General features: G+C 37.7%; 1 protein-coding gene across 12 annotated transcripts in view; it reads right to left on the reverse strand.

Moving 5' to 3' along the window:
* Positions 1–19,321, reverse strand: part of GPHN (gephyrin) — a 276,397-nt gene that overhangs the window by 101,552 nt on the left and 155,524 nt on the right. For 6 of the 12 annotated variants that reach the window (XM_058832193.1, XM_058832174.1, XM_058832165.1 and 3 more), the window contains 2 exons: positions 3,391–3,485; positions 1,105–1,171 (listed from right to left, as the gene is read on the reverse strand). In XM_058832193.1, coding sequence (XP_058688176.1) covers positions 1,105–1,171; positions 3,391–3,485 — 162 coding nt within the window. Of the gene's footprint in view, positions 1–1,104; positions 1,172–3,390; positions 3,486–18,637; positions 18,661–18,904; positions 18,944–19,321 lie in introns of those variants that run through there. The other 6 variants (XM_058832184.1, XM_058832157.1, XM_058832147.1 and 3 more) reach the window with 2 other exon arrangements.

Below are 19,321 nucleotides of genomic sequence, written 5' to 3' on the forward strand. Positions count from 1 at the left end.
ACCGAGTCTTTGAACTGAAACATGTCGAGTGTATCTGAAAATGTGTGGTGGCTGCTTAAGATCATAGTATTCAAAACATTTCCTCTTCAACTTCCAGGTGACAGCCCACAAAAATGTTGTTTTTGCATCTCCAGACAGAAGTCTTTCAAGAAACAGTGACTTCAGGGCTGTGCTCCTAAGCACATCAGTACTTTCTGCTCTATGCCTGGATACTACAGGCTCAGGAGATGTGTATCAGGTGTGCATTTCTTAGAGGCCAGAGGTAAAGACATTTATTAACAAGGCCAGATGTAGTCTGAGCCCTGAAGAAATAGATTCTTGTGATTGATGGGGGACCTTCCTCAGCAGTTTTGTATCAGGTTGTGCAGATCACTATTCAGCTTAGCAATATTTCTGTGGAGAAGATGGTTTTTCTATTGGCCAACTATGAAGAAAGTAGTGTAAAATCTAGTATTACTAACACACACACACACAAATTCCTGATAGAGATAAATAATCACATTAATTAATTCTGCTCTTCTCAACTATAGAGTCAGACAGAAAGCATGAATAAAGACAAGAATTCTACCTTGTCTGTCCAATGGAGCAAAATGCAGGAAGAAAACAAACTGTATAAAGAATGAAAAGTCTGCTATACCCATATTGAGAAGATTAAAAAACATTCCAAACTCTTCAAAATTATGTCCCCTTTCTTCCCTCTTCCTGATCAAAACTGCAAATGCTCCAGCAAGTTCTACCATATAATATGTATTCCTCTAACTTCTGTGTGAAAAAGAATGATTTCTTGGAAGCTGGAGACAACCCAGAGATAAGGTACAGCTAATTGGAGAAGAAAGGGAAAGTGTAAGAGATCGTGAGACTCTTCCTTAGCACTGGCTGCTCACGTGAGTGCTCTCCTGCACTGTTGTCCTGGTTGCACAGCTCCTGCAATCGGACTGGAGTTGTAGGTCCTTGGCTAAGAGTGATGGTGTGGTAACTTTACATGAATATGCATTTCAATTAGCTTTTGTAAAATCTGTTATACTGGGCACTTTCTACCATTCAAAACAAGGAGAAGTGCTCATAATGGTTCCTTCCTAGCAGATCAGTAAGAATATTTCTTACCTGTGATCCTTTCTTGCTACCTGGAAGATTAATTATGAGAGTTTTCCCTCTGATTCCACACACAGGCCTGAAATGAAAGAAATACAGACTGAAATTCTTGCATGCAACTATCACCACGATCAAAACAAAAGGAAAGCATTTAAGATAAATTCTATGATTTATCAGATTTTGTAAACCTAATTTCCAATACATTTGCTGATTATGTTCTCATAAAAGAACTTGGGAGAAGCTGAGCTGAAAAAGCATAAAACAAGACTGACAAGGTCTAACATTAATTTGGTAGTATGAACACTGGCTAGATTTCCATCTTTATTGAGATCTGTGTAGCTCCCTTAATTCTACTGTTTACTTGCACCCAACAAATTATTTGATACAGCCCCTATTTGATCATACACACATGTTCCTTTGCAGTGTAATTGACTGTGTCAAACATTATGTCCCTGGCCAGGTAAAAATACTAAGTTGCGTTTGTTGCATTAATTCAAATATGTCCTTTTTATTTAAAGATTAAATATAAGAAAAGCAGAGAAGGAAGTAATTCTCAAATGAAAATTGTACTTATGCAATTCATATATAATTCTTCATAATAGTGTTCCACTCTCCCTCAAGAAAAGACAAGACCAACTATCAAAGATGGAAGTTCTTATTTTATTTTTTTGTCTTTTAGAAATTTCTTCAGTGCTGATATAAGGCTGAACACTCAAGTGCTGAATGCTTCCTGTTGTCTAGAGTTTGACTATTCAACATTTTAGCTAAATATTAAAAAAAAAAAAAGAAACTAAATTGCAGAATTTTGTCTTGAGGTAGTAAAGACTGCTTCCATTGTTTACAAAAGCCAGGATGAAAAACACAGAGCTGGGATATAAGGACAAGAAAAATGTAAAAGGACAAAACTAAACCATGAAGATATGGAGGTTACAGTTTAGATAAACTGTGTAATAGTCTATTGAATAAAAACATGAGCTATAAGTAAAGACAGAACAGAAAAGAAAATAATTTCTAGTTGTGGCATTAGCAAAAATTTTGAGCCAAAGGACATGGCTTATTGGGTAGCCAGCTTCCTTGGATTTTCTCTTATACAAATAATTCTCAGCGATTAATGCCATTTATTGGTTGCATGGCATTTTTTAGCAGGGCAACAAGTATTTCCATGAGCTGTCACAATGCTCACAAGTAATTAGCACAGAGATCGTCTTTGTGCCCCTAAATGAACTTCTGAATTCGTACTCAAGCCAGCCTGAAGTGTTGTTTTCAACTGGCAGTTTGAGTATTGCCTGACTCCTAGCCTCTTTTTTTTAATAATGCCTTCTTTCACACTATGTACCCTCAGTTTAGAAAGAATTCTAGGTAGCTGAGGAATCTCTACTGCAGCACAAAGATGAGCCTGAATTAAAGAAACGTGTGCATTTACCCCAGTTGCAGTAGTCAAGCTTACAGAGTACAAACTCAATCCAGCAAATCCCACACGTGGGTTACAGTTTGTGGTAGATTTAAAACAAAGGTATTAAGAAGTGTCCACAGAGAAATAAAAATGGGGTGGAATTGTGTTTGGCAGACAGCTCCTTTAGTAGTCATCTTCTCAGCTCTTCTACTCTGCTTTAAATGTTTTTGAGCATTAGAAGCTAATGTCCAGGGCAACCAACCAATAATTAAAAAAGGACTAAACCAGCAGCATGAAACTCAAACATCAGCTGCCAATAATCAGACCTACTGGCTCAAGAGAGAAATGGAGCTGCCAAAAATTCTCAAAAGGGCATGTAAAAGTAAGTTAAAGAGCTTAAGAACTACATGGCTGGCAAAAGTATTGTGTGCTTTCAAGAAAACCACACAGATGGTGCATGCATTCCATGTGCTTTGAGACATAAATTAATGATATTCCTCCACATGTAGGACAGTACAAAACATCTGTCTTTATTCAAGGGATTTTTTTGCCAAACAAAGCATTTTAATACTTGATGAACAACATACAGAGAAATTCTTCACTCACCCCCAAAACACCACAATTCTAGAATGAAAAGACAGCTATTTAAGAGTGTGCATCAATATTACAAATAACCTGGCACAGAAAATACAGGAGGATACAGTCTCTAACAGAGACAACAAAGGGAATTTAATGAGACAATGCAATTACCATTATTTGAATTTGGCCCCTTCTCTGAAGTTAAGACTTATAGTCTTGACAACAATGGCAGTTATCACCTTCAGTGATTTGTGCACAGCCATTGGATAACAGTGAGTAATTCTATGGAAAGAGTTCACCTCCTGTTTTGAAGGAAGCAGTCTTACCTAGAGAGCATGCCCAGAGGTGTAACATTAAGTGATCCCATCAGCATTGCCAGGGCCATCCCCGGGGCTTCTCGCTCTATTACTTCTTTTGTGGCCTGCAATCAAAGATTAAATAGCAAACTGAGTGAACAAGTGTGAGGATAAGAAAAAAATGAAACCAGCTAAAAACTGGGTAGGAATATCTCCTCATTGTTTTTTCTGCCAAGAAATGTTGTTGCTAAATTCTCAACTGAAATGTGCTACAGAATTTTCTCTTGGTTGTGTAAAATAGGGAAAGATAAGGAGTTGGGATGAAGGAATGTTAGCAGCACTGTGAAGATTCCTATAGAAAGTTATAAAAGTCAGGACCCTATAAATATAAAAAGTGTTAACCAACACCACAGAAATAACAACTGCCTCGATCAGAAAGGAAAAACTGAGAATAAGCAAAGAAAAGACCAATGTAACTGCCTTCTCTTCCTCATCAATCTTGTGCATTTTCCTGCTGAGATTTTCCCAGGCATGAGAAGGATGAATCAGTCTGTGCAGAAGATAGAAAAAAAAATTTGCAAAGGGAAGCCCATGTAGCAGGCAGGCAGGAAAACAGTAAAATGGTAATGATAATGGCCAGAGGCTGAGGCCTTCCCTTTTGATCATGTCAGCAAAACAGCAGTTCCAAACAGGCTGGTGGCTTTTATTCATAAGCAGTCCATACGCAGTGGGCATTGAGAAGTCTGGAAGCAGAGTCTGAAAATTTTTGTATTTTTAGTCTTTTTCCCAAACAGGGAATCAGACAGAAAATCATGCACAACCTTCTGTCCTTACTTCCTAACACAAATTTTCTCAAATGCACAATCTGTCCAGTCTTCCAACATCTACCTTTACTGAGGACACAACATCTTGGAGACAGCTTACAGCCCTATCCTCTCCTCATCTCCCCCACAGCAGCTGCTGTTCAGTGGATCACATCACTTCATGCTCTGAAACAAGATTCTAACTTATTCAGCACAGCTAAATTGGTAGCAATGGTCATAGAACTATGAAATCCATGCCATAACATACACACAAACTACAATGCTTTCATGATGCAACTATCAAAACAGAAATAGAACATCTTAAATATAAGGACACCCTGAAAAAATTGAATTTCCTTGGCAGTTTGATATAGACAAAAACCAGGCAAATTATTTTGTGGGAAAGATTAAATTATAAATCACACACCTGTACTTTTATAAGCTCTTAATTACAAACAGAAAACTAAAGTCCTAGAGAAGGAAAATGACAGAATTACCCCAACAGTGTCCCTGAAAGAAGAACACTTACATGTAAGGGTGCTTACATGAAGCAATAAATAAAGCAGAAAAACAAAATCCATCAAGAGTATGGATATTCAAATCGCCATATTCTCAAACATGGTCATTAGCTTTTGACATTTTTTTAAAGGAATATCAGAATATTAATTAATTGTAAATCAATATCAGTATTAGAAGACATCAGATACTGCTATCATGTAAATCTTTGAGTACTTTATTAATAAGCAAACTTGTTATGTGCTCAGTTACAGGAAACTGGAACTTTGGTTTATAAAAGACCAAGCAATTTTAATTTAGTAGCTGACACCACAGTCTCCTGTATTTCAAGCAGAGCATGTTGGTTTTTGGATCTGCCATCCTTTACACAGAAACAGAAAAGTCATATAAATACAGTGACAGCATTTTACACAGGGAAAATAAGAAGTGAGCTTGGAGTGATGTAGACAAAAATAAAACTTCTCCATGGAGCGAGATTACCTTAAGATACCTGCTGAGGTATGAAATCATCAATCACATTAAAAATTCTAAAGACATCCACAGACCTGAAGATTTCTATAGTATAGAAGATAACGGCCTTGCAATGAAGAGACACTTTGCTGACCATGAAAAGGTCAGTGAAACATTGAATTCTCTGTGTTTGCATACATAGAAAGTCTGTATCTGTGCCTTTTCATTTCAGTTAATACCATGCTTCACAGGTATTCAAAACTGTTTTTAAATATAAAGTGCATTTTGAGATTTATTTTCTGCCCTTGAGCACAGTGACACTTTGAAGATATCATTAGTTAAAATTCTAAGCAGGCTTCAAAGGTAGTACAAGACGCAAGACAGTCCATAAACAACGATCCTGCAGCTCAGGGAGTCCTTCAATGAAATTCAAGTCCATTCTCCAGCTTCGTAAGAAAAATGACCTTCACAAAATGTCACTGCTAGCAGGCAATGTGATTATTAAAAATGTATAGACTAAGCAACAAAAACTGAAAGGGCATAAAGCCCAAGCAGCAGTACAATCCTCAACACACGTTTCTAAAAATGGTTGTTTCAAAATATATATGCTTATATTTATTACTGCAGATGCACTTCTACAAACAGGGAAATGTTTCCTGTTTTCATGTTTGCAGCCTGACTGGATGGATGTAACCAAAAAAAGCTGCTGCTAAGTAAACTACTGTTACAGTGACATCTGCTCTTGAAATCAGCCACTGTATAGTCCACTTTAGGGATGTCCTCAAATAACATGACTTAACATGTGCCCTGATCAGGAACTGAAATCACCATCACATTGGGAAGCACACTCTAAATTAGCTATACGTAGATGAATGAAATCAGCAATATTTCAATCTGTAATAACTGTGTGTTTCAGCTAACAATGTACCAAAGTGCTGGTGGCCCGGTTTTCTCATACTTCTCTCAGTAGTTTTTGTGTGAAGGAAGGGTGGAAGAGAGATGTCAAATTTAGATTTTCATCTGTGTCCAGTTCAGAAGTTAACTGTTGGCTACCAATTCCTGCCTCCGTGGAAACTGTTAAGGAATTAGTGACTCAGAACCTTCACCAGTACTCTAGCAAGGCTGAATTAAGACTGTTCAACCTTGTTTCATGGGCAATTTTTTTGCTGGTAGCCTCACCATCAGCCAGCTGTTGCCCACTGCAGGGGGCCATAGTGTTGGCACAGAATGAATCACAAATCAAGGCTGTTGCCCTCGGCTCTCTTACAACAGCAGTGATGACACCGTTGGGCAGATGCAGGAAAGAATGATGATATTTCATTCAGAGCTGTCACACTGATGCCTTAATCAGGACTGAAGCTTTACACTGATTCTCAAACCTGAGGCTTATGACTCAGGTAGGTGGAAAATACTGGAGCAAAACTGCATAAACCACTAAAACAACACCAAAAAGTGTCCCCAGTTTCTGATGGATAAGCAGGTAGTACAAAGAAGACAGGTACATATAAGAGAGAGGTGGAAGAGAAGAGTTGCACAGAAACAGAAGTACTTGAAAGTAAAAATCAGAGTTGAGGAGAACGACAGAAATGCAGAAAGTCCAGCTTGGAGGTTGCAAAGAAAGGCAAGGTCTGTAGTTTAGACAGGAGAAGGCAACGTGGGAAGAAGGAAGCTAAAGTGGAAAGGTGGAATTGCAGGAAAGCAGTAGGATTCTCAGAAGGGGGAAATGAGAATAGTGTGAGAGCAAGTGAATGAAGTGAGTGGGACAGGAAACAGCGAGGAGGTTGGAACCTGAGGATTTGTTTCAAATCCAAACCATTCTATGGTTCTACAAAGAAAGACTGCCCAAGGCAGCTTGGATAGAAAATAGATGAGGGAGAAACTCAGGAGAAGCAAAAAGGGAAGACAAGACATGACAGAGTCAGGACATGGGGGAGCCACATAAGGAGACAATGGGATTGAAATAAAATGCAAAATGCTAGTTTCTACTCCAAAGAGGAGAAGTAGGGACAAACAATTTAATTATTTAGGATTTACTAACAATGTCTATAAGAGAAGTACCTCTTATATTTCATTGCTATATGAATAAATGTAATTGATTTTAAAGCACTTTTTTGATTGTTTACAAAGTGCCTTTTTATTGGAGTTAGGGCATTATGTTCCCAAACCAACTGGTATATTTTTAGATATCTTTGACGTAGTTGCGGTTGCTTAACAGATGGCTCACTGCCAATTGGTTTCACAGAGTTCTCTGCTGCTTCACTGCTTTTCTTTGCCTCCACATAAATTGTTAGTTCAGTTTCTAACCTGTGGAAACCCTCCAAGGCAGTTTTTGGAGGATATACCTAATGCAGACTGATTTAATTAAAAGACCTAGACCTAGACTACTCTTCTGGAAATGTTCAGAAACTCCTTATCTTCATCTTTCAGGTATTAAGCACAGCAAAGTTTGACCTCAATAGTAAGTAATGATCTGAGATGTTTCATATACCTTCAACTGGGTTTGGGCAGTAATATAGTTTTACTTCTTCAACTAAAATGCAAATATGAGACTCAGAAATCACAATAAATTCAATTAAATTAAGATGACAGAGACTGCCTCTGTGGAAAATATTTCTGTTGAACAAGTTAAAATCTATGACTCTGCATAGTATATAACAGAGCTATAGATGAAAATTAATGGACAAATTGCAGAAAATTTATGTTTAACAGACTACAGCATTAGCATCGATAAGATTTAATTACCTCTTTGGGCTTTCCACTGAAAGCTGAAATCTTGGGCTTTACCAAAGAAATACCTATATAACCTCTGCAATAGAGCTCACAGATCACAGAAGAGCAGAGAAAAACTAGAGAGATAGATCAGTCAAATAGGAAAAAAAAAAGGTCAGTCATGTCTGTCAACCATTTGTGTAAAACTGCATCTCTCAATCTGGAGATGAGATGCCTTCTTCAAAGTTATTCAGAATATCTCTGCTGGAGACAACACATGTGCCAGTAATTTTTATTCACAAATCAGCTATTTCAGCTTATTGTCTACTTCCCCACTCTTACTTTGCAGGGAGAAAATAGAGCTTACATGGAGCTAGACTGATCAGAGCTTGTCACCAAAACAACACTTAACTATTTCCTCTTCATGAGCAACAAGAAATACAGGTTTCAGCATTAGTTTCTTTCAATACATTGGAAAGTTTTTTTTTTATAAGGATTTTGAATTCATCTCAGTTTCACCATTATGGTGTCTTTCCTTGAATTCTTCCTATTCTTTGTCACCAACAACCTGTATGGTGATATTCAACGTCTTTTTTTATGGATGTAAGGCATGACAGGATTTGTGCTTTGATGCTTTCCAAAATTAGATTTCTTTGGCTAATTGCTCAGTTATCTTGACAAACGGATGAAACTGATCACATATGCTATTGCTGCAAAACAACCAAAATCAAGTAGGTTTATAAAAAGATAAAGTATATAAATACAAAGTACGCAGCAGTTGCTGTGTTTGGGCTCACAGGATGACCGGTGGTGACTAGGCAGACACGGGGCCAGTGCTGACCCTGATGCATGTGCTTGTTCCTCCTCATGAAGTGACCATCCAGCTTCTGCCAATTTTACTGTACAGTAAGAAACTCATACTGAGACTGGTGATGGGGCATTTTGATGTCCTTGTTGGGAATTTTTGATGTTAAACACAGCTACCTATGTCAGGTACACACAGACACATACAAAGAGCACTCTCAGACTTTCGTAGATTTTTTTTTTTACATAAAAGAAAATAAAACACGTCTAATCCTGTTAGAGTGGCTTACCCTAGTGACTTTGCCTCTTATCAATGATAAGCTTGATACATACTTCTCCACTAACTGGAGATTCCATTTTCTTTTTTCTTTTCTTCTCCCAACTCAAATCTACAAAAAGCCAAAGGTGAATGGAGCCCTGATTAATGTAGGCAGCTAAAACTGAACTCTACAAACTGGTGCATCTGCACACATCAATCACACATTTCCACTGACAATAATACTGCAGCAGCAGAATGCTGCTTGCACTCCCAGCACATCTGCAGTGATTCTGCTGCCACCCAGAACCTAAACATCACAGATGACCCTACAAAATTTATCAGTGTGAGGAACAAAAATGTCACAGCAATAACTACTGTTAAATACAGACTCTGTTTTCTCTGCTTCTCCCCATATCCATGATTCCCTCTGTCTGCAAACTGCCTCCTCCAAATTCTCTCACTCTTGTCACTGAGAGCCATCACACCATTTCTTGCAGCCTAATGCCTATGGCATGAGACCCGAGTGCCAGAAGATAATTCAGTGTCTGCCTTCTTTATAAAATGGTATCAGTGAACGAGTCTATCAGAACACTTCCACTGTGCAGATGACCATAAAAAGCAAGTAGCAAATAGAGGTACCTCTGACAACACCCAATGACTTATGCATGACCAAGCCATGAATGTATTTAATTCCCAATAGCTGGATGCCCAATGATAATTACTTTTGTAATCAAATACATTATTATTATTATTATAAACAAATAAATGTATATTAGTTCATAAAAATCTTAGTGTTCATTGTAGCTTTCCTTTAAAGTCCTTGTTTTCTTCAACTGAAATCAAACTCATTAAAATATTTACTTAACACTCAGTTTCTTTTTTACTTACATCTTGTAAAACATTTGGGGGAAGATGCTTCACATTTTATACACTATAGAGAAGCTGAAAATTTGAATTAATATACTAGAAGAAACAACACTGTGGAATTTGTAAATTTTTCTTCAGATACTACTACAGATCTACTTCTGCAGATCTAGATCTAAATTTTTAGCTAAACCTGACTGCATATGATTTGTATAAACTTATAGATCAGCTATTTTCTTGCCCCATTTGTGTAATTGAAGTGTTAATGAAATTGATGTATCTGGGCATCCAACCACGTACGTTTTCTAAATATCACTCCTAATATATATTGTGGTAATAATACTTTTTTATTGCTAATTGCTAAACAAAGTTTTAAGATCTTTAATGTGTATAAAATATTTATGCCATAAAAACTGATGTTAATTTTATGATACTGCCTACCCCCATATATCACCATAAATCCACTAGCACAATCATTTTTAGTAGCTGCTAAACAAACAAGATACTAAATGCTTTTCTGCACTGTAAGGAATGCATTTGGGCTGTATGAAGCTGGGCACAGCCCACCAGATGCAGTACATTACAGCTGTCTAAAGGGCTGTGTTAAGCCAGTGTCAAAAGGCAGAGTATTTGTAATGGTGGGGAGGTCAGGAGGAGCTTGGTGAAATGACAGCTGGAAACAAGCCCCATCACTTTGTACAGAGAAGGGTCAGGGGTCTGCTTCCTCTGCCAGCTCTCTTTCTGTGCACAAACTGCTGTGCTTCCCACTGCAACTCCACTCTGCAAGAAAAAATCCCTTTCTGTTCAGCAAAAGTAGTATAGCTGAAGACTTCCTGGTAAAGACAATAAAACCATTCTGCTATTACAAAAACACTGTTAAAATGTTATCTGTCAATGCTTAGTATTATTTTAAGTTTTCCCTCAGTTTTTTCAAACTGCTTTGTATTAATATAAAATAGGAAAACCAGCCCAACCTTTAAATAATTCTCTAAAATTTGAAGAAAAGGAACAAAACATGAGAAGTGAAAAATTTTGTTTTCTGAAAAACAAACTCATGCAGCACAAATGAGAGAAATAAGCATGGGTATCTACACTATGCCAGTAAGAATTCTACATGACCGAAGTGACAATGTAATGAGCTTTAATTAATGGAATAGCAACTAGGGAGAACTGTCTCATAAAAATATACCCTAGACAGAGTTTCTGGTTATGTGTACTATCTTCTAGACTATATATCTATACCCAAGTGGAGGCAGGCTACAGTCAGCTTCATTTCAAAACTAGTGCCAAACTTAGATTCTTCTACATGAGGAGAGTGGGTGTATTTGTGGTTTGGGGAAGTATACTAAGCAATGTAGTCTAGAACTATATAAGAGAAACAAAACTGTAACTTTTACTTTGTTGTGGTATTAACATAGTGGGAAAAGAGAAAGCACTATTTCTTAGAGACCCTCATAGGGACACAAAAAGGATGAGGCCACAAGGCAGAAATACACACTTCTTTATCTTAAGGACTTGTGCAGTGTCTGGAGCAGTGAAAGAACCAGAAATTTTTACCTGCAATTTCACTTCTAAAAATAAAGAAATAAATAATTTTGCAATGCTTTAGTTCTAACACATTGATCACTGAAATTGAAACGTGAAACTCTTTTTCTTTTGAGGGTCTCTGATGTTCCCTAACATCTGCCACATTTTACCAAGAACAAATATGGTACACAAAATATTTGCACTTCTGAAACTTCAGTCAAATTCTTCCACAGGTTAAGTAGCTCCTCCAAACACTTTCAGATCTCAAATTATCACTGTTGAAGATTTAATAAAAACACTCCTTGCCAAAATACACCTCCTGCACTATAAAGGGAGGACTAATGAGTGATAACTTTTCAAGAATACACCATAGCAACACAAGAACTACAAAAAAACCCTTTCTCTTATGATTCTCTTATACAGTATCTTTACTCGCCAAGTAAATGATAAAGCATCTCTAAAAACAGCAGCTTTGAAGTACTTTTCCATAACCAAAAAATATATAGAAATATTTCTTTTGTGACATCCAGTGATACAATTCATGTGTTCACAGTCTGAACAGTTGTCAGTTTTGGCACATGCAAATGATGCTTTCATTAGAATTGAACAAGTAAATAGATTCTGAAAGCCAAAGTGACCTACTGTGCATTCTGTCAAATGATTTCCTGTATAGAACTATTAAACTTCTGGCACAAATCACATTTTTTACCCCCAAGATTCTTCTGGAAACAATTGAATGAAAAGGTTTCTCAAACAGAAGATGAAAAGTATTTTGTTGAGACTTCTGTAGCACAGAGCACTTAAGACAGAAGAACTCCTAATCTATATTGAGTGAGGAATATTAAATATATCAAGTTTACCTTCTTCTCTGGAATTTTATACAGTATTTTTTACTTATCATTAACTATATATATATATATATATATATATATATATGAAACTCTAGTATAGAATATATTCTCTCTGTTACACTAAGATGTTTACTATACACATTTCCAAAACACTAGTTCTTTTCAGTTTTAGAAGATGTTAAAATATCTTTCATATGCTAGGTAAAACCAGTTGAGTCATTTATTGACACTACTCAGCTGTGACAGAGCAATGCTTTCACATTAATACCGTTTTTCATTGTATACATAAATTCTACCGGTTTACTTCTCAGCTGCAAAACCCAGTTTTGAAACCCTCAGGGTTCCTATAACATACAGACTTTTTCATTAATATAGATACAGCAACAAATTCCCTCTGTGTCCACACTTTTTCAGTGAACTGCTTTTTACACTAGCAGTGTGTGAGTGGATCACTGAGAAAAGGCAGCAGCTTGTACGAAATGACAAGGCAAAAGAGATTCATGGATAGGCACAGTGAACAAGTCAGTTCTTGCTCTGTGTACTCAAAATGTACACAGGAGTCTTGCACCGAAGGCTAAGCCTCTCACTACCACAGCAAATGTGCTCACACTAAGAGTACAGCAACTACAAACATCACGCCTCTAGGTGGACTAACTCAATTAAAAGAAATCAGACAGTATTTCTGATAAATTATATGGGTAATGCAAGACCATAATTCAGAATAATATAGAAATCAAATGCACCCGAGATTAGCTGCCTAACACTTTGTATCTGATGAAACAAATTACATCTTAAATAATCATCTTTTTTTAAAGAAAAGATAACAAAATAAACACAGACATAAAATATTTATGGGGAAAATAGGAGACTGTCTAAACAGTGTAGAAGCTATTGAGGAAATCCCACGGTTTCCAGCTAGACTGGAAAATCCATCTTGGTTAACCTCTAAGTCAAAATAAAATTCTACTCTATCTTGCCTGTAAAGAATGATGATGATTTGACAACAGCTTCTCATTAAGATTCTTCAGGAAATAAAATCCCTGGGTGACAAACACATCTAAAAGAATTTTGAGCCCTTCTCTTTTCTTTTTCCAGGAATGCCCAATGCTGACCAGTAGAAATCAGTAAAATATGGGTGAATTGTAAGACTTTGAAAGGCACCATAGCATTAAGCCTTGCTGTTCATGGATTAATTTTGTATACCACTGGATACCTAAGCATTATTTGGTTTCAAAGGAAGAACTGGTCAGCTTATAGTGGGAAGTGACAATAACCCAAAAATTTTTCACTCTGAAAAAGGGAGTTGTAGAACAAAAATTCAGCCAAAATTAAAAGCAATGTGTAGGTTTCATTCAGCTTTGAAATCTGCAAAATCTTCCACTTGAATGTGATGATGATGAGCTCACTTGAATGAGTGATGTATGTGATTGCAACACTACACAAAATAAAGCTTATTTACTACTCAGTCTATATGCAGACAGACTGCAAGAAAAAAGCCTAATAAAGGTGTACAAACATTTCTTGAAAGCAAAGAATGAAGGTGAAGAAGACTGATTACTGTTGCTATCATGTTCCATGAGAGCAGTAAAGGCTGAATCAAACAAAAGCTTAGGTGCAGTCTCAGATAAGATTTCCAAACAATTACATAAATCTGCCTTCATTAAACTCCCAAATGAAGTGAAAGAAGCTCCAGCAAGACAGAATAGTCTGAGTTGGGAGGGATCCTTTAAAGGCCATTTAAGTCCAGCAAAAGCTAGGGTATCTTCAAGCTGTTCAGAGCCCCATTAAACCTGACCTTGAACAGTTCCAGGGATGGGGCATCCCCAGCTCCTCTGCACAACCTGTGCTAGTGCCTCACCACCCTCACAGTAAGGAATTTCTTCCTAATATCTAAATTGACACTCCTTCAGTTTAAAATCATTCCTCCTTGTCCTATTACATCAGGCTCTGCTAAAAATTTTGGTCCTATCTTTTTTTATAGTCCCCCTTTAAGTCCTGAAGGAATGCAACAGAGTCTCCCTGGTGCCTTCTCTTTTCCAGGCTGAATCCAAAACCTGTCTGGGCAGAAAAGCAGCAAAATGTACAGGGGGGAACAATTCTGCCACAGTCACTGGTGCATTACTTTGCACATCCATCTGTAGGAATAAGGCCTAAAGCCAAGAGAGATGCTGTGAGATGTGTGCTGAAGGGATTCATGTGGGCATGATGGGCTGCTGCTAGGGGTGTGAACCCCCACCTCTATATACAAACAGCTGCCCCCCACCATTTATGCAGGCAGCAACAGGATATTTGACTACAATATCATCTCCACTTCTCCCCTAAGTATGAATTTTGCATTTGAAATCCTCTTTGCAGAGGATGAGAATATGATCCCTTTCTGCAAACAAGCCAAGAGGCTTGCTCCTCTCCTCCTCACCAAAGCTGGGCTGCCCCTGTAAGATTTGTGCCTCTGCCTGACTTGGACATTACTGTGAAGAGATGTACACAGCGCTGTATGCTCACATGTTGTAGATCTAGTGTATTTATTATAGTCTATCTAACAAGAGTGTGTAACATGTTGCTTTCATGAACTACACTATCTGTGAATCTGTGCTCATCAAAGTTCTTACTGAATGTGACCAGACCTAAAGTGCCAAATTGGTTGCAGTCAGAGAATGAGTTGACTGCACCCACATCCTCTTGATCTCTAGGGAACAGCTGGGAACCAAGGGATTGATTTGCTGTCAAATTTCTATACTCTGAATGCAACATCATCTCCTTGTTCTTCCAGCAAAAGCTATTGGCCAGCTAAGTTAACAGGTAACAGCTGAGAGACACTGGAACTTACTCTGGATCAATATTCATTCAGCAAGTTGTTATCTGAATTGTAACAGCAAAAGCCTTTGTTAGTGATGCCAAAAGTGATGCCAAAAGGCATGTATGTTCTTCAGTACAACATGTATCACTCCAAGCATTCTTGTCTAAAATTAACAAAAAAAAATTTCAGTCTGAATCCAGAAGCAACATACAGATGAATCTGAATTCCAAGTTGATATGGGTCACTATCAGACACATTATTTTTAAAAGAGTGGAATACTTCAACTGAAAGTGAAAGCAGTGATTAGATGGATCAAGGCAGTGAATCTTCTGGAAATCCCAAGGTAGAAAAATAATTATGCATCTCTCTTTCTTTTTGAGTGCAAAAGACCTGTATTAGCTAGGAATTTGTTTTCTTTCCAGAAAAATTTGAAGAAATTAGTTGCTTAGAGACTGCAATGCTGCTATCATCAGAAAGGATACTTTTAGAAAACAGAGAAGAATAAAGAAAGTGAACTGTAAAAAATAAATGGAAATTAAGAAGTGCATTGAAGTAAAGAGAATATACAACAAACACTCTCTCCTGATAAATCATTTGCAAGATTTAGATATCTCAGTTCAGGAAATGACTGTGAGTACTATAACAGCTTTTTTTATCAGAGATAACAAGGAAGGAAAATAGTCTAAAAAGAGAAATAAAACAGAGATAAAATTTGGCTTATAACAGGAAATTTAGTTATTCTGGAAAGGGAAATTATGAGCTGGAAAGACTGGTACTGTTCATAACTGTTTCAAAAGCTAATTTTGGTAGAAAATCAGCACAGGATAGGCTAAAGTATACCTTTAACCCCTACCCCCCTGCCCAAAAATAACAAGGACAAAAGACTAAAAAAGCCTCCCCAAAACAGCTGTGGAGAAAAAAAAAAAAAAAAGGATAAAATAATGTTGTATATCACTGCTACAGGAATTTAAAAGAGAAAGTGTTATTCCCAGGGCTTTGTATGCAAGTTTTTCTTTAACCAAATGTTGACTCATTTATAAGACAAAACTTAAAATTTATTCTTTCAACTTACCACAGATTCTTTTAGAACTAATTTGAATATTTGTACCATAACTTGACCACCTCAGGAAGAAAGCTGGTTTAATTTCATATGTTACAGTGAAGCTGCCTAAGACAGCACTGCATCAGTTCTGTCATAGGTATAATTTTTAGTCAAGAAAATTCCATACATTAAAGAAAAACCTTAGTGCTTATTTTCCTCCAGCTTCTGCTGCTTTTCTGCATTTAAAATTTATGTAACTTGAATATTATTTGAAAAAAAATCCCCACATATTTGAGGCAATATTAATTAAAAAACTCTTATATTAAAAATAACTAAAACTCTGCATGAACAAATGACGTATGTTGATTGGGATAAGAAGTGAGTGAATTCTAGCAGTATCCTACAGCCCTACAGTGCTAGAGTGAATATTCTTCCTTCCAGCCCCTGCTGTGCTTCTCAAACAACAGCCTAGGGAAGCACCAAAGTAACACTGGGAGTTAAAGCTTGGAGAAAGATTTGCCACTGTTCTTGTCACCACACCCCTCAACAACATGAAGCTGGTGGGAAGTGAGAGACTGACAGCCTACCATCTTTAAGAGTTCATGAAGTTGTGAAAAAAATATGCTTGGAAAAGCAAGGGAGGGTTGGAAAGGCTGAGAAGAGAGAGGACAGGAGAGCGAGCCTAGGAGACAGTGAAGGATTAAAATACAGGTGGACAATCACATCCTCCAGCTCCTCAGAGCAAAATACAAGTTAACTGGTTTCTAGGCATTAACGTGAGAACTGGGAGAAGGGTCCTACTGGCTCTTCCTCTGAACATGGTCAACTGTCCTGGGAGCCATCCTCCAAGCAGCAAGCTGGTGCTGGGGCATGGGAACAAGGTGCTCTCTCACAGTGCCCTTCCCTGATTCCACAGCTGGTCCCACACTGGTGAAAGCTGCTACTGACTCAAGGGATACTGCCCTGCCTCTATGCTTAGAAATAATTTCACATGTTTAAGGTACCTTTGGACATAGCAAAAGCAGTAATAATATATCTGAAGAGATTAAACGCTAAGGTTAAAAGAACATTATATACAATTTATTTAAATATAGTAAGAATTTACTTTGAAATGATGACCGGACTCATTATGATAAAAGATTTTCTCCAGTTCCTAGTTGTTATTTGACTCAATAACATAATTAAAATCACAAACACTCATAATAAGCTAAAATCTGTGACAGAGCTAGGAAAAGAGGTCAAATGAGTTGAATTAAAAGAAGAGCAGGAAATCCAGCTTCTTATTCTAAGATGTGACAATTATTTATTCTCTTACTATGGACTTTACAGATGCAGTCAAGTCCTTGTTCTTAATCTGTGAGAGAATGACAAAAGGTTTCTGTAAACTGTAAATTGACCGTTTTCCCAGTACAGAAAGGGTAGGAAGCAGCAACTACGACACATTTCAGTTTGGTAACACTGTACTGATCCAATGGTTTATTTAAATTAGCTGCAACCCTCTGTTTTAACTAAAGAGACCTGTAAAATTTCTTACTTAGCTTCTTTGATCCACTGTGTTTAATGAACACAACTCCACATTCAAGCCTTAATCTTTCTGAGCCTGAGCAGCAGATTGTTCTTCCCTCCTATTATTACCTACCTTCCATGGATTCTGACATACCTTAGGTAATATTAGGGCTACAGTACTTAATTACTATCAAATTTAATACGATATAACTTAGTAATACACCTATCGAATAAAGTGATGGAAGCAAAGACTAAATACAATTCAATTTGGTTTGGGTTTGGTTTCTTTTTTCATAAGATGGGAAAGGGTTTGAGTAGTTCTATGAAAAAGCTGAATGCTGGTACTGAGATCAGTTTTTGGCTGGTATGTTAAACTGAATCAGACCATGAAGGAGCCAGACAATAGTTTTTCCCCATTCCTTACAATTCTTCATAATCTTTTCAGACTGGTGCATATTTAGAAATAAAATCTAGGCAGATGGGTAGGACAATATGATAGAAATGCCAGGCATAAAAGCAAGTGGACTGGATGGCAAAAGAGCAAGTGTCAGTGAGTAAGCAGACTCAAAGAGCAGTAAGGGGACACTATATTCAAGGATCAGGTGAAAAGGCATGAGGAAAATGCCAAACATTCAGCAAGTTGCTAAAGCAGTACCAAACATTCAGCAGGTGTGCCAAGCAGCAGAAGAGCAATTCCACAAAGTCAGCAGATGCAGTCAGCAGGAAGGCAATGCCAGGCACTTGGAGCAGGAGACAGGGCAGCAGGAGGCCAATGCCCATGTACAGGCAGACTGAAAGGACAATAAGGAGGCGATACATGCCGGGCAGCAGATGGACAGGGCAGTAGGTAGTCACTGTCAAGCAATTAGCTGGTCAAGAGGCAATGCCAGACAGTCAGGCAAAGGGCCAAGATTCCAGGAGGACAATGCCACGCAGCCAGCAGGTAGAGAGAATATAAGATAGTAGTGAGTGCCAGGCAGCCCCCAGACAAGGCAGGAAAAGACCAAAGCCCACCAACAATCAAATGCAACTGTTGGCACGAGCAAAACAAAAGCCTGCCAAAGGACTGACAGGGTAGCAGGGTGGCAGTGCTTTTTCAACAATTCAGGATACCATGAGTGAAATAGTCCCAAGAGTCTAGATGCTCACCCTTTGGTAATATCATTTGATCAGAGTGAACCATGAAAATCCACAGGAGAATAGCACACAAATGGAAACAGCAAATGAGTCTGACCCTAGCACTTGGGGAGGCCATGGGACCTTCCTATAAAACAAAAATATGAGAATCCACAAGAAAATCAAACAAATGGGAAAAATGTGTTTAAAAATTGTTTCTGATGATGATTAAAAAAGCAAAAAAATACTAGCAAAGAATTAGTTTGGAAATGATTGGGTGGGATTGAAGATGTTGCTTACCCCTCTCTGGAGCCCACATAATGGGAATGTTGGGAATTTCTGCAGCAGAAAAACAGAAGAGAAAAGGGATTTCTGACTCCCAGTTCAAGGAAAGCATGTCAATTTAGGACTGGGTAATCTCTTTGGGCAAAAAGTAAGAATTCAACTGAATCTTTGCCCATCCCCAGATACATGCCTTTATGGAGGTTTTTGAAAAATTTAAGAAGCCCACATCACTTTCATCTCATGACCTCCCACCCTTGTTCCCCAAAACCACACTTACCTCTAGCACCTCTAGTATAAGAGGGGAAAGGGTTTGGTCTTGTGAGCTCATTCCCATATCCACTGCAAAATGGCTTGTGAAGTTGAACAGGAGTACCCATTAGGCACTGCTGGCCATTTGTGAGGTAAACAGAAGTCAGCATCAACTGTTACTCA

This window comes from Poecile atricapillus, chromosome 1, assembly GCF_030490865.1.
Source record: "Poecile atricapillus isolate bPoeAtr1 chromosome 1, bPoeAtr1.hap1, whole genome shotgun sequence".
In the NCBI taxonomy this organism is placed as follows: Eukaryota; Metazoa; Chordata; class Aves; order Passeriformes; family Paridae; genus Poecile; species Poecile atricapillus.